Here is a 12,722-nt window from a genome sequence, read left to right as displayed (position 1 = left end):
GTTCCTTGTTTTGTGTGTGGCTTTGTTTTGTTTTGCTCCTTCATTGCATTGGCTCTTCATAGGCTTAGACAAATTATATTCTTAATTTAGCTTTGCTGTTTGCATGAAAAAGCACTAAAGAAAGAGGACCAGTCAAAAGTTCTAGCCTCAGATATTCTTTGCATTATAACACCTATCTCCCTCTGAAACTTCTAAAGCACCATTTTGATGTGAAAATGTGCTTTGCAAGCTGTTGTCTTAGGGATGACTGTTATGACAAACAGCATGACTGCATTGTTACAGAACAACCTATTCTGCTGGCTGACTATACTAAATGATATAAAAACTGCATAAAAAGACCTTTTAGCTATGGTACTTTGTGCCTTTAAGACATGATTTGGCATTGTATGAAAAACATTCCAAGGGAGACTAGCCCTTCACTCTTTTTCACTAAGTGGGTTAATAAATATTGTCACCTCTGCAACTTGCTGAAGTATAATATATATGCTAAGAAGGGAATTAATGAAGGAAATCATACTATTTTACATTTCTAGGAACTCATTAAAATGTTTGCAACTCTACAGCTTAGACATCCATGTGAACAGGCAAATGAGGAACTAAATGGAAAGACCATTTCACCAATAACTAATCTTCCTGAAAACAAATATGTTGTGGACTGTTTTTTGAAGTAAAAAACAAACAGCCACATCTTTCTAACTGTTAATTTTCAATACAATTTTGTGTAGGGAAGGTGACATGTTAAGTATATGAAGTGCAATATAAAGTATGACTAAAAATGTGACAACCTAAGAAGATAGAATTAAGGAAAAAAAATCCTTAAAATAAAAACTTTCTTGTAGCTTGGTGGAACTGTTCAGCTGGAGACTGATTTTAAATTTGGCAGTGGTTCTGTATCATCTGTACTTTGAGAATAAACACCTGAAATTCCATTTCAGTGTGTTACAACATGCTTGTATTAAAATAGTACAGTTCCCCCACCCCCACCCCAAGGTCACACATTTCTGTAAGATCAGGAAACACTACAAGACCATTTAGGGGAGACAAAGCCACTATTTTTATTTTACAGACTGTTATAAGAGTGCCACCTGCTGCTCAAAGTTAAAGTAGTACTGTCAACTTAGAGATGCACAAATCATTTGTCATGTCCTAGCATTCCTCCTGCCTCTGTCTACAGGAGCTGCAGCAGCTCTGCTCCTTTAGTGCAGAACAACAGCTTGCGTAGCTTGTGTCTCTACCAGTACAGTGATGGTCCCAGTGGATTGATGGTATGCAAAACACTTCAGAGGGCCATGAGTGACTGCTGAAAATCCTGCTCTGGAACAAGCCCTGCTGTTCCCTGCAATGCTTTTACTTTCCAGGACACAGCTTTGACAGGAACCTAAGGACCACCATTACACATGAAGTCTCAGTTTATTAAGGTGCATAGAATGAGTAGTTACAGATTAGAAATTGTGGACTCAGTGTGTCTGACATTCCATCCCTTGCACACATTAATACCAGACCTCTACTGCAGTAACAGAGCATTTCTTAGACCTTTCACATATAAAGAAGCAGGCCAACATCCTCCAGCACTGTACTGTAGTAATAATCATATATCACTGACTAAGTCAGGAAATCTGAAAGGATTCCAGGGCAAGGCTGTTTGTTTACACTTTAAAATATAGTAATAAACTAGCCTTGTCCACATGTACTTACAGTTAAAAGAGCCTGAGAAATCTGGTCGCCTTAAGACTTAGTCTAAAATGTCTTAGAACAGACAAAAAGCAAGTTCTGTTTATAAGACTTCCTCTTTAAAAGTGTAAAAGAATTACCTGTAAATAGTACTAAAATCCTTCCCATTTGTGGGGTTCAGGGAAGAGAAAGGAGAATAAATTTAAAAAAAAAAAACACTACTTATGCAGGAACCTGGTCCTATCTGTTCTGTGTGCATAAGTAAGATTGGCTGATAACAAACAAGTATATATATACATACTAGTTCAATGCTAAGATCTTGCATTAACAGTAAGTGCTGTCTTTACCTGTTCACAGCCAGCTTAGCCTTACTATCTCAAGGCAAGTTATGCTTCATTTATTTGGAGAACACTGTCAAATATGGCATGTGTGAGACAGCTTTGCTCCTGCTTAGCAGATCAAGGATGCCCTGCCCTGGAAGAGAGTGGTCCCAGGTGCCAAGAACTGCTGCTTTGGTGAAGAGCTAATATGAGGATGGTTGGTAGAGCCTAATTATATTTTTCTTCTCCCACTGAGAAAATAAGGGAAGCTTAAAGGATGCAAGTGCTGCAGTGCTGAGCAGCACAGTACCTAATTCTTTAGGCAGCAAGGTACCTTATCTCTCTCTCTCTAGCATATAGTAGATTACTCATCAGTAACTTCTTATACTTAGAAAAAATATACATAAGAAAGCACATCAACCATAGTAGTCACTTTATTTTGATCACAAAGTTCCAGTTAACATATTGAGGAAAGCACATCAACCATAGTAGTCACTTTATTTTGATCACAAAGTTCCAGTTAACATATTGAGTAGTCACAGAAGTAGTTTGAAGCTTTATCAATAGCATACATACTCATTTTGGGGAACAAATGATCCTTAGCATTAGCTACCCTAATCTCATATAATCAATTTAATCCTGCTTGTACTGAATCTACAGTCATACTCTATTTTCAGTGTGTTTTCCTGTGCATGATCTCATTCTGGTCTTTTGGCTATCTGAGACATTTTACAATGAAGGTGGTATGCTGATGGCAAACTCCCACTTTTAAAGTAGTAGGATAACCACTCTTTCAGATATTTATATTCTGTACCTCACACTTTTAGATTAACTAGCATTCATGCACAGAATACAGATGCACTGTATTGCTTCATCAAAAATAAAACCCCTTTAATTTTGATTTAAACAAATCAACTCTTGACATATGAGGGAAATTCAATCCATATTCTGAGTTTAGTAAAATTGAGCCATAGCACTCCAAGTAATGCTATGCAAGCAAAAAGAATCATAAGAATACTTAAACTTTTCGCTTCAAAATATTACTAAAAAAATTGGTTAAACAATTTGAATTATTAGCTGTTGATTTATAGAGGGAATGGAGCCACAACTTCACTCATAATGATCATGAAAAGCCTGATGAAATTACCAGGAAAGGTTACCAGGGAAAAAGTCATAGCTTGGTTGTCCAAAATACTGCTAGTCCATCATGCAGATCACCTACTGTATGATATTAACATTTATTTTTAATAGTGTCAGCTCTGGAAGAAAACCCCCTCTCTACAGGAATGATGCCCAGGCATCACCATACTTTGGGGAAAGTAGATACAGCAGTATAAATACCCCTTAGCCAAAAAACCCTACCAGCTGTGTGTGCTTCTGATGCCTGAACTAGATTAGCTGCACACAGTTAGGTGGCAATGAGGGAAAGTGCTGGATCTCAGAGATACTAACTCAAGTCTATTGGTACCATGGCAATACCTGTATCTTATGGCTGAACACCCAAGTGTAAAATACTGAAGTCAGTGTGAGTTCTGTTACTATTTGCAATAAAACCAGGGCTTTATCTCTTCCTAGGCATCATGTCACACCTCCTTTCTTTATCAGGGTGGTTATTTACTTGCAGCAACTTTGCATTTTGTTATCATTTGTTCAAATAAAGCAGGGTTTAAGCATATTTGTTTCGTGGAGGAAGCTCAGGAAAGTCTTCAGGTAACAGAGCATGAACACGACAGATAGGGCAGGTACTCGAATGTTCCTTAAGCCATGTTCTAATGCACTACAAGAATAGGAAAATGATGTTCAGAAAACAGTTGAAGTCTGGTATAAAGAGTTCACCTTAAGTAGGTTAATAATTGTCACTAATAGGTAAACAATTTTCCAACATGTCCTATAGCCTGCTATTAAAATTTGTAGTTAGAATACTGTTCTCTAATTCTGACACTGTGCTGATCAATTTACATTGGCACCTATTTTGCAGTAACAAATAAGCAGTAAACAAATGTGTTAATGGATAAAGATCACTAACAGAAGTATCAGGTTATTTTAATATACTTCCAATTTTCTTTACTACACAAAATTGTATATGCAGCTACTATCAGGTAGCAAATACAGTTTTTATAGTGCTAGCCCATTCTGCAAACAGAAATCTGTGAGTTGGTTAGCAACCAATCTGTGATTCAGCCCCTGAAGAGTAAGCTTAAATTCATTCTGATGAATTATCATTTTGGCTAAGAACTAAACACCAAAACTAGAAACTTACCAATACACAGACTATAGCAACTCTTGCTTTACAAACTATGTAAAGGAAAACTGTACATTGTTTTTATACTTTTTAAGTGCTAAAGAGTAGCAGTTTTCTTTTTGCTTTTAGGAAATGGGCACAATTGTACGCCTGCACTTGCACAGTAATGAGAACATAAAAATTCTTACTTCTCTGTGAAAACGATGCCCACATTCTAGTTCACATGAGTCTCTGCTTAGCTCCTCATGACATATTATGCAAGGATCATCATCGGAGATCTATACATAAAGTGTTAAGTTATTTGAAAGCTAGCAACAATTAATCATCAAATTGTAATAAGTTAATGATTATAATGTTAAAGTCTCCCCTCCCTCCCCCCAACATACTTTGATGTCTCAAAATATTAGCTTATTTAATTAATATTTTTAATTAATTAATAAACATTAATTTAATTAATAATTAACAACATGTCTCATAATATTAGCTACAAAAAGTGCAGGTTAATAACTTCAAGGTCAGTGAAACAGTGGAGAACTTACTGTATCATCTGATTTTTTCCATTTAGATCTGGATGTTGCTCCAACATTTCCCCATGGCTGGGAATTTGGCCAGGATGGATATGGATTTTTACTTGTGGCATTTTTAGGTCTTGCCTTGGGTGGGCTGGGTACATTTTCTTCTGCAGGTACTTCTTGAGTCTGAGTTCCAGTCTGCCCTACTGAAGCAGAAGATACCAACTTCACAGCTCTCCCTACTGAAGTTGATGCCTAGACAGGTATTGGAAAACAATTTTGAGCAAGTTTATATCTCAGAGCTTGATAGTAAAGCAAATTTTGCACTCTTCTGGACTCTGCCGTGCTGTTTCCTTGTCAGAGCTGCACATCAGAAATGTCAGTACTACAACACACTACCTTACTTTGATGGTCCAGAATGAGTTCTGTCACCCTTCTAAGAATTTCATCCAAGCGCAAACCTGACAATGTGTTTCCATTTTTTATTCGTACTTCTTTTATGAAGTTAATAAACTCTGAACTGAAAGACAACAATTAAATAATTACTGATTATTAATATTATTGCTATTCGGTTAATCACAGTACTAGAGAACACTGCCTCTTCCATTTTTGATTCAAACCAGCAGAGCCTTTAAAATATGTTAATTTTTCAAATGAACTGTAGCAAATACCTGCTTCCAATATCTCTCTTAATAACTAGGTTCTAGCCACTTAAAAAGTGATCTAAAATATTAAACCGGTAGTTCTAATAGAAAAAAGGTCAACACTATAGATCTATTCCCTTAAGGAATATCTCCCTGGAAAGAAAAGAACCCCTTCCTCCTTCCCTCTAAAATTACCCTTCTTATGAAATAGGAGACACCTACTAAGAAATCCGTTTTACTGCATCATTGGAGGTTTAGAATTTTTGCTACCCAATATAATAAGAAATGCATTAAAAAAAAATACCTGCTATAATTTGGAAAAATAGTCTGTAGATGTGCAATAATATTATCAAATGCTTTTGGAAGCATTTTGTTGTTTGGAAGTCCAGAAGGCCTCGGTTGAGCAGCCAATTCATCTTGATGGTTTTGGTTTGGCTGGCTACTCTGGGAATTATTTCCAGAAATCCGTGATGGACAAGTTACTGAGACTTTATCAGAATATGATCCGTCCAGAGTGTTCGTGGGTATCTTCACTGATCCATCATTTGCAGAACAAGACTTAGAATTTGCATGGGTTGGTGACATTCCAGCCTGTGCATTAGATGAAGCATGTGTTGGACCTTGATCATCAGAACTTGAAAAAGCAGGAAGTAAATTAGGATGTGCAGATGCAGAGGAATATATGACAATGGCCGGATCACTGACAGGAAGTCTGCTTTGTTTCCTCTAGGAAATAAACAAATTCCCCCCCCAAATTAGTAATTAAAATAAATTGAACAGAACTCTTGAGCATTTACAGCATGAATGGTGCTGTACTTGGTCATGCTAAGCAACTGGAAGGTCCTATCAATTTATCTTAACTTGCTCTACCTAGGTAAAAATACATTTCACAAAGATCTTTAATATGCACTACATATAGACAAACTGCTTGAAACCTGATTAAGTACAACAGTATATGTGTATTCAAACTGTTGCCTTAGCTTATTCATTTGCTAAAAAATCAACTGCTGTTGAACAGCTATAAGTTTTAAAGTATAGTTTGAGGTTGGCAGTAGAAACAGTACTGCTTTAAATAAATGCCATCAATTTGAAAATACAAATTTCACTCCTTTTAACTGATGATATAATCTATGTACAATCCAGTGTAATGTTTTTTAGACAAACTATGTCAGCTATAGTCAGTGTTGGAAAACTTGGAGCTGACTTGATCCAGGAAGACTTTTTTTGCACTAACAATTCTCTTTATAAATGGAAAGTACTCCTTAAAATGAGTTTAGTTGTTTGATACCATCACTGCTATTTGTTCCAGACCTTGACTGCTTTAAAAAGGTTGTTTTCTAACCCACAGAACTAAAATTCTACATTTATTCACGTTCAAATTATAACCACAGGTTCTTGTTCTGTGTTCTTTAGTTTAACACCTTTCTGAAGTGATATTTTACCTTCTCTGTAATGCAGTATGCCCAGAATCTTCCTTTACAACAAAGAATTGTCTCCTTTGGAGAACACAAAGAAATAAATGAAAATAACTTTTGGAATAAGGTATTAGTCTATGAAAAATCAGAAGATGATCCAGTATTTGCATGAGAAAATGAATTTGTTTTATAGATATAGGTAATCAATCTAGCTTTGCCAATTCAAATACATAAAAGGATGAACTGAAACATTACATAGTAGAGCAGTCTCGAACTGCTAAAACTGAGAGATTAGTTTTTACAAGTTTCCATGTTACTCAGTACATAGCTTTAAGTTTATTTTTGATGATCCTCAGGCTTTTTAAGCTTTATCACATTATATTTCTTGTGTATAAAGAAGTGCTGAGCTTTAAAGGTGGAATTGATTAAGCAGTCAAGAAGGAAAGGATTTTTCATCATTAATTATTTTTCATTTGGATTTAGTATTTACCTACTAAATTCTTGAAGCTGAAAGAATTAGAGGTATCTTGTCTAAAAAGTTATCCTTGTATCACTGTAGTAAAAACAGATACTGAATGCAGAACAAGAGAATCAAAGTTCCCTCCTCCCCAGCCTGAAAATTGACAGTAACCTAAGGATGATAACTAAGAGTATTTACATATTCTTATCAGAAGAGTCTTGAGAATTCTGTGCCATAAGGAGAAAGAAGATACCTAGAAATAAGTGGAGAACGAAAGGTATGCAAGAGAGTGTAAGCGTAACTATTACTAGTATAACTCCAGAACAAAACGTAGTAACAATCATAAATATGCAGTATTAGAACAAAGCTTTGGGTCTAAATTATACCAAAAGCAAAGGAAAGAAAGAAAAAAAATAGGACTTGCTACAGAAAATGCATTTATGGAAGAAGATTTCCTGTGTGGTATTTCTTGATGCCTTTTGGTATTGTGTGTGTGTATGTGCTATTAATGTATTTTACGTACAGTATCAATTATACCTCCCCTATTCTGAGAGACAACTGAACAATTTTGTCCTTATTCCAAATTGTCCCTTGTGGGTACAGCAGTTTTTGAATGTTATTTGTCTTCATGATTGTGCAGGAACTCTGTGCCTTGGTTTCAACTTCACTGTCAGTGATGGCAGCATTTAGGTTACTAGCATCATTACTGCAGCTATATTGCCTGTGAGTATTTTGCCTTGATGCATACTTAGCGGAGTATTGACTTATACTGACTCTGTCCTTGTACCAGGGAACACACACATGGTTTGGAAGTAACGGACGTGATTTGAGCAAAGCATTTGTGGGACTCCTGGCCCACAAAGAAAGTGTTTTTAACAGTATTTATCTGGGATGTAGCCATTATAGATTAACTTCCATAAATGGCTATACTCCATCTAGCTCATGACAGATATGACTGGAAGTTAATTTTGGCATCTGCAATCAGTTACACGTGTTGGTGTAATGGGGCCTTGTCTCAAAGGATTTTGGTACTACAGGAAAGTCATGATATCCAAAAATATTAGTCCTAATTCAGATAGACTATGAAGCATTCTGAAGTTAACCTTAAGCAACTTCTGCCTCTAAAAGGACTTGGTGATTTGTTTCTCACTGGGCTTCATCATGCTAATCTGCAGTCACATTTTCCTTTAGGCCAGTATCTAAACATATGGAGAGCCAGGTGACTTTTTGTTCGCAACTCCAAATTCAAGTTCTAATGTACATTTCATATAAAAGATAGCCATGCTGATGCAAACTTAACTTCTTAATAGCCTTAAAACACACTGCTATCAAATATAAGGTACATACTAAGACACTGGGAGGAGATGAAAGATCTGCAGCTTCCATTTTAGTGAGGCAGTTTAGTGCACCATTTTTCACCATCTGAATTTTTTCTTTGTACTGAGCCTGCAGAGGGAAAACAAATTACCCTCCAAATTAGCATTAACTTAAGCTCTTTTATTAGTCAAAGTGGCATAAACACAATTACATTTTGCAAAACAATAGACGTATCAGGCCTTTCAAATGGAGAAGTAGGGCTACAGTTTGCTATAGTAACATATCTTTATTAAAGTACTTGCATTAATGCTTGAAAGGGTTTGGGAAACAGCATTTCACATTCAATTCCAGTTCTAAAAGCTTAACCTAGACATTTTAGACATCTTCACTCTTTATAGCAAGTTTTCTGTTATGTTTAAGGAAGTTGCATGGACTTCTGAAGTCCAAGAAATACAAAAGAACTGACTGACTGGACTTGTTAATCTAGGAACCAACTTCGAAGCAACATCTATAAAGAACAGATTTCTGCCTTTATAAAAATCTAAGCCATGAATTGCAACTTAAACATACTTTAATAATCAGCACTTATTATTGGAGCTTTGTTTTATCATTAAAAAAATGCTGTTCAATACTTGGAATACAAGCCATTGAAACTTTAAAAACAGTAAAAATAATAAAAAGAGCAATACAAAATTATTTGAAAGATATTTGTTCTGCTCTAATTCCCAAGACAAAGTTGAATTTACTGGTTTGGTAGGAAAAATCAAGACTTACCTCTACTTCTTCCACTTGTTTCTTTATATTTGAAATAAATGTTTCCCAAGAATCAATCTGTGACTTCAGCTGAGGTAATGCTGACACTGAGCTGCTGAAATATACAGGTTTTCAGTTAAACTTCAATATTCCCATTCTTTTTAAGACCAATGGATTTAGTACAGCAGCTTTTTCCTCTACAAGCTAAATCACAGTTAAAGAGTGCAAGGAATTTTAACTTAAAGTTAGTTAAACTACTGGCACTTAGATCCTATCCAGTCTTAGAAGTGGACTCCTCAAACAGAAATTAGTATGTTGGGGCAATCAAGACATACAGAGGGTACACAACATGTGTTAAGACAAACATAATTCCAAGGGCTAAGCTAATTCCTCAGCAGGAGGGAAACAGCCTTGTTGCATGCCCAGCAGATTTGTTCCATTTCTTTTCCATGTGCATTGCAGCCCTTTCACAGTGATACTGGGCAGGCATAACTGGAATATTCCCGGTAACCTGATCTTCCTAGGCTAATAAAGAATAAGACAAGAAGCTTTGCTGCTTTTTAAGTACCCCCCATCTTGGTAAATTATGACTAAAAAAGAAATTCATTTTAGGGAGAGAGCATATCAAAAAAAGAGAAAAAATGAAATGTAACTACAGCATTTTCATGTGCCTTTCAGGCTAGCATCACTCTGAGCAAAACTGACTTGTCTAGTTAAAAAAAAAAAGTCATGATTAATCATCCAATAGTTACTTCCATTTAGTAAGTAGTACTGTTGAAATTACTGGTGTAAACTCTCCATACCTGCCCCCTGACTTCAACACCTTAAGAGTTGCCTCTGCATTGGCAGCTATGCTGTGGAGCTTGCATACTTCAGTTTCCTTCCAGTTTTTGAGTACTGATACCTGCAACAAAATGTTGTTATCTTTTTTAAAATGCAATAAAAGCACTGTTACAGCAGAAGGAATAAAACCTCAAGCTAGATTTCAATAAGCATCTCAAACAATAGTTTGATGATATACAGTGCAACAGCTTTTCACACACATAGGTTCCTATTGTGAGGAATTTCAAGTAGAATTAAGTGCACTAACATGCCTTTGTGAGGATAACAAAGGCTACCGTCACTTCAACTGAACATAAAAAACTCCTACTGCAGGTATGACAGCCTTCAAACCTTTCGTAAAAGGAAACAGTTGTTCAAGATAGTCATTCAAAACATTTCCAATATAAAATATAGTATTTAGCAGAGATCTTGATATTTATCAGTATTCCCTTCCTTTCAGAGAAATACTCAAGTGAACTGTTGAATTCTGATTCTACCTGATACAGAGGTAACTATATATTCACTAATCATGACTTACTTTTAACAAGGAGTTCATATCTTCCTTTGGTAAATTCTTGCAAAGGGAATCTATTCATATATGTAATTGGGATAAATATTAAACTGTAAATCACTAGTTGCATTTTATTTGGGGCAATACTAGATGCCCCAAGCATTCATTCTCTGCACTTTCAGTACTAACCAATAATAATGTGCCATGATGATCTGCAAAGTTTTGCAGGGTAATTTCACAAACAGCAGTTGTCAATATTTATCACTTCTGATGTATACTTATAAAGAGCCTTAGAAGCTATTTAAAAGCAAAAAGTCTTCATTAAATAAGACTTCGCCAGTCATCTTCCCCACCTCCTACCAGGGCAAATGACCCAGACTCTAGCAAAAGTGTTTTAGGATTTTTTTTGTTTGTACCTCTGCTGTTACAGCTCTTTTCACACACTCTTGGCAGTCATCTTGGCTCTTTTTTATAAGTTCTTCCAGTTTTACTTTCTCATTAGCAAATTTATTACTGTGAAATAAAAAAAGGTTAAATATTTGATTAAAATTTACAGCTAAGTAATAATTAAAAATGATGGCAGTTCTACGTATCTGCATTTATATTGAACAGCTTGTGGCTTCAGGCACAGTATTGCACTCAGGTAGCCATACTGCTGACTCTGTGGGCAGTACCTTGGGATTTCTTAATCACATTTTACTGTGCAATGTAAGAATATTAGAGGACCTTGAATACTTCAAGTTTTATTGTTCTTAGCCTTACATAATGTATAAAAAGAATGTATTTGTAAATGACACCTTGACTGTGTAATACATGCAAATAAATAACTTTAAAAAGGTCTTTAGATAAATTTATGTACATTTAGAACTACAGATGGGCAAAAATCCTAGCTGCATACAACACTACTATGTTTGTACCACACACATCTTCTACTGTATTCTAAAATAGTTTCATATACCAAAGGAAATACATGAGAGTATTTTGAAAAGCCATTTTTTTCATATTCTATCTATCTAAAAGGAAATAACATTTACCTATGGTAAGTAAGCCTTATCTCTTACTCTGTTAGTTTACTTTTTAAGCACTTATTTTTTCTATGCATACACTCAGAGTAAAACAGACAACTCTAATAACAACAAGTCAGTAGAAAAATGTAAATATTGCTGAAAGGTACAAGAGTTTTACCTGGTCTCAAGATATGTATTGAAATACAGCTTATACTGCTTTTCCTTCTCGTCAATGTTCTTTGAATACCTAGAGTAATCAAACATTTATTAAACATGTTCTGAAAAACATTCACTAGCAAATAGATTTCACATTCCTCTATAACCATAGTGACAGTTATGCAGTAAATCTATACATCTGATTTATATGCTGTTCCATACTGTAAGTGTATATAAATGAACTCCTAATTAAGCAGGAAGTAACTAATATAAAATGCAGCCTAATAATTTTTCAAGAGTGATTTGGCCCAACTACTCAAAAACTAAAGATACTAGAACAGCACTGAAGGACAGAAGTCTTCTCAGGGGTCTGTAAACAGAAAGGAGGCATTAAAAATACAGGATGAATTGTCAAATCTGATTAGAAAAAGTATTGCTAAGTCAGCTGTTTTAAATGTTTACCTATAACTGCAAAAAAGAAAATACTGAAGCAGACAGGTATCTATTTCAGCCTATTAGGGTAATAAAACATCTAGTTGGTTATACTGCCAGTGATTAGGTTAAAGGTTTCTGAAGTACTTGGAGTATTTTGGGAAAGGTCTGCTGATAATCTACATCAAATGACACATGCCTAATTTCTCAGTGTGTCAGTGATGTGATGCTGCAGATGCTTACTGACTGTGGCAGGAAGTTGAATGCAGTTGGTTCCTGCTCCTCCATAGCCAGAGAGAGCCAACTGCCAAGGGAACAGCTGGGTTTGCTGCACACAGGGTCATGATGAGACTCACACATTGATATTAGTGATCAGATTTCCAAGGAGAGTCCTGTAGACTTGTTTTATGGTGAAAGAGGAGTAAAAAGGAGTAGATGTATGGAGCTATGGGGTTCTTGC

At 35.6% G+C, this 12,722-nt stretch overlaps 1 protein-coding gene across 9 annotated transcripts in view; it reads right to left on the bottom strand.

Moving 5' to 3' along the window:
* The window catches only part of TTC3 (tetratricopeptide repeat domain 3), a 91,038-nt gene that overhangs the window by 23,213 nt on the left and 55,103 nt on the right, over positions 1–12,722 (bottom strand). For 6 of the 9 annotated variants that reach the window (XM_026121518.2, XM_064524856.1, XM_064524838.1 and 3 more), the window contains 10 exons: positions 11,853–11,921; positions 11,084–11,180; positions 10,138–10,238; positions 9,356–9,449; positions 8,612–8,710; positions 5,694–6,115; positions 5,145–5,265; positions 4,773–5,000; positions 4,422–4,511; positions 2,408–3,768 (listed from right to left, as the gene is read on the bottom strand). In XM_026121518.2, the coding sequence (XP_025977303.2) occupies positions 3,658–3,768; positions 4,422–4,511; positions 4,773–5,000; positions 5,145–5,265; positions 5,694–6,115; positions 8,612–8,710; positions 9,356–9,449; positions 10,138–10,238; positions 11,084–11,180; positions 11,853–11,921 (1,432 nt within the window). In that variant the 3' untranslated portion in view covers positions 2,408–3,657. Of the gene's footprint in view, positions 1–2,407; positions 3,769–4,421; positions 4,512–4,772; positions 5,001–5,144; positions 5,266–5,693; positions 6,116–8,611; positions 8,711–9,355; positions 9,450–10,137; positions 10,239–11,083; positions 11,181–11,852; positions 11,922–12,722 lie in introns of those variants that run through there. The other 3 variants (XR_010392620.1, XM_064524851.1, XM_064524845.1) reach the window with 2 other exon arrangements.

The sequence above is a fragment of the Dromaius novaehollandiae genome, chromosome 1 (genome assembly GCF_036370855.1).
Source record: "Dromaius novaehollandiae isolate bDroNov1 chromosome 1, bDroNov1.hap1, whole genome shotgun sequence".
In the NCBI taxonomy this organism is placed as follows: Eukaryota; Metazoa; Chordata; class Aves; order Casuariiformes; family Dromaiidae; genus Dromaius; species Dromaius novaehollandiae.
This window is presented reverse-complemented; position numbering and strand designations above follow the sequence as displayed.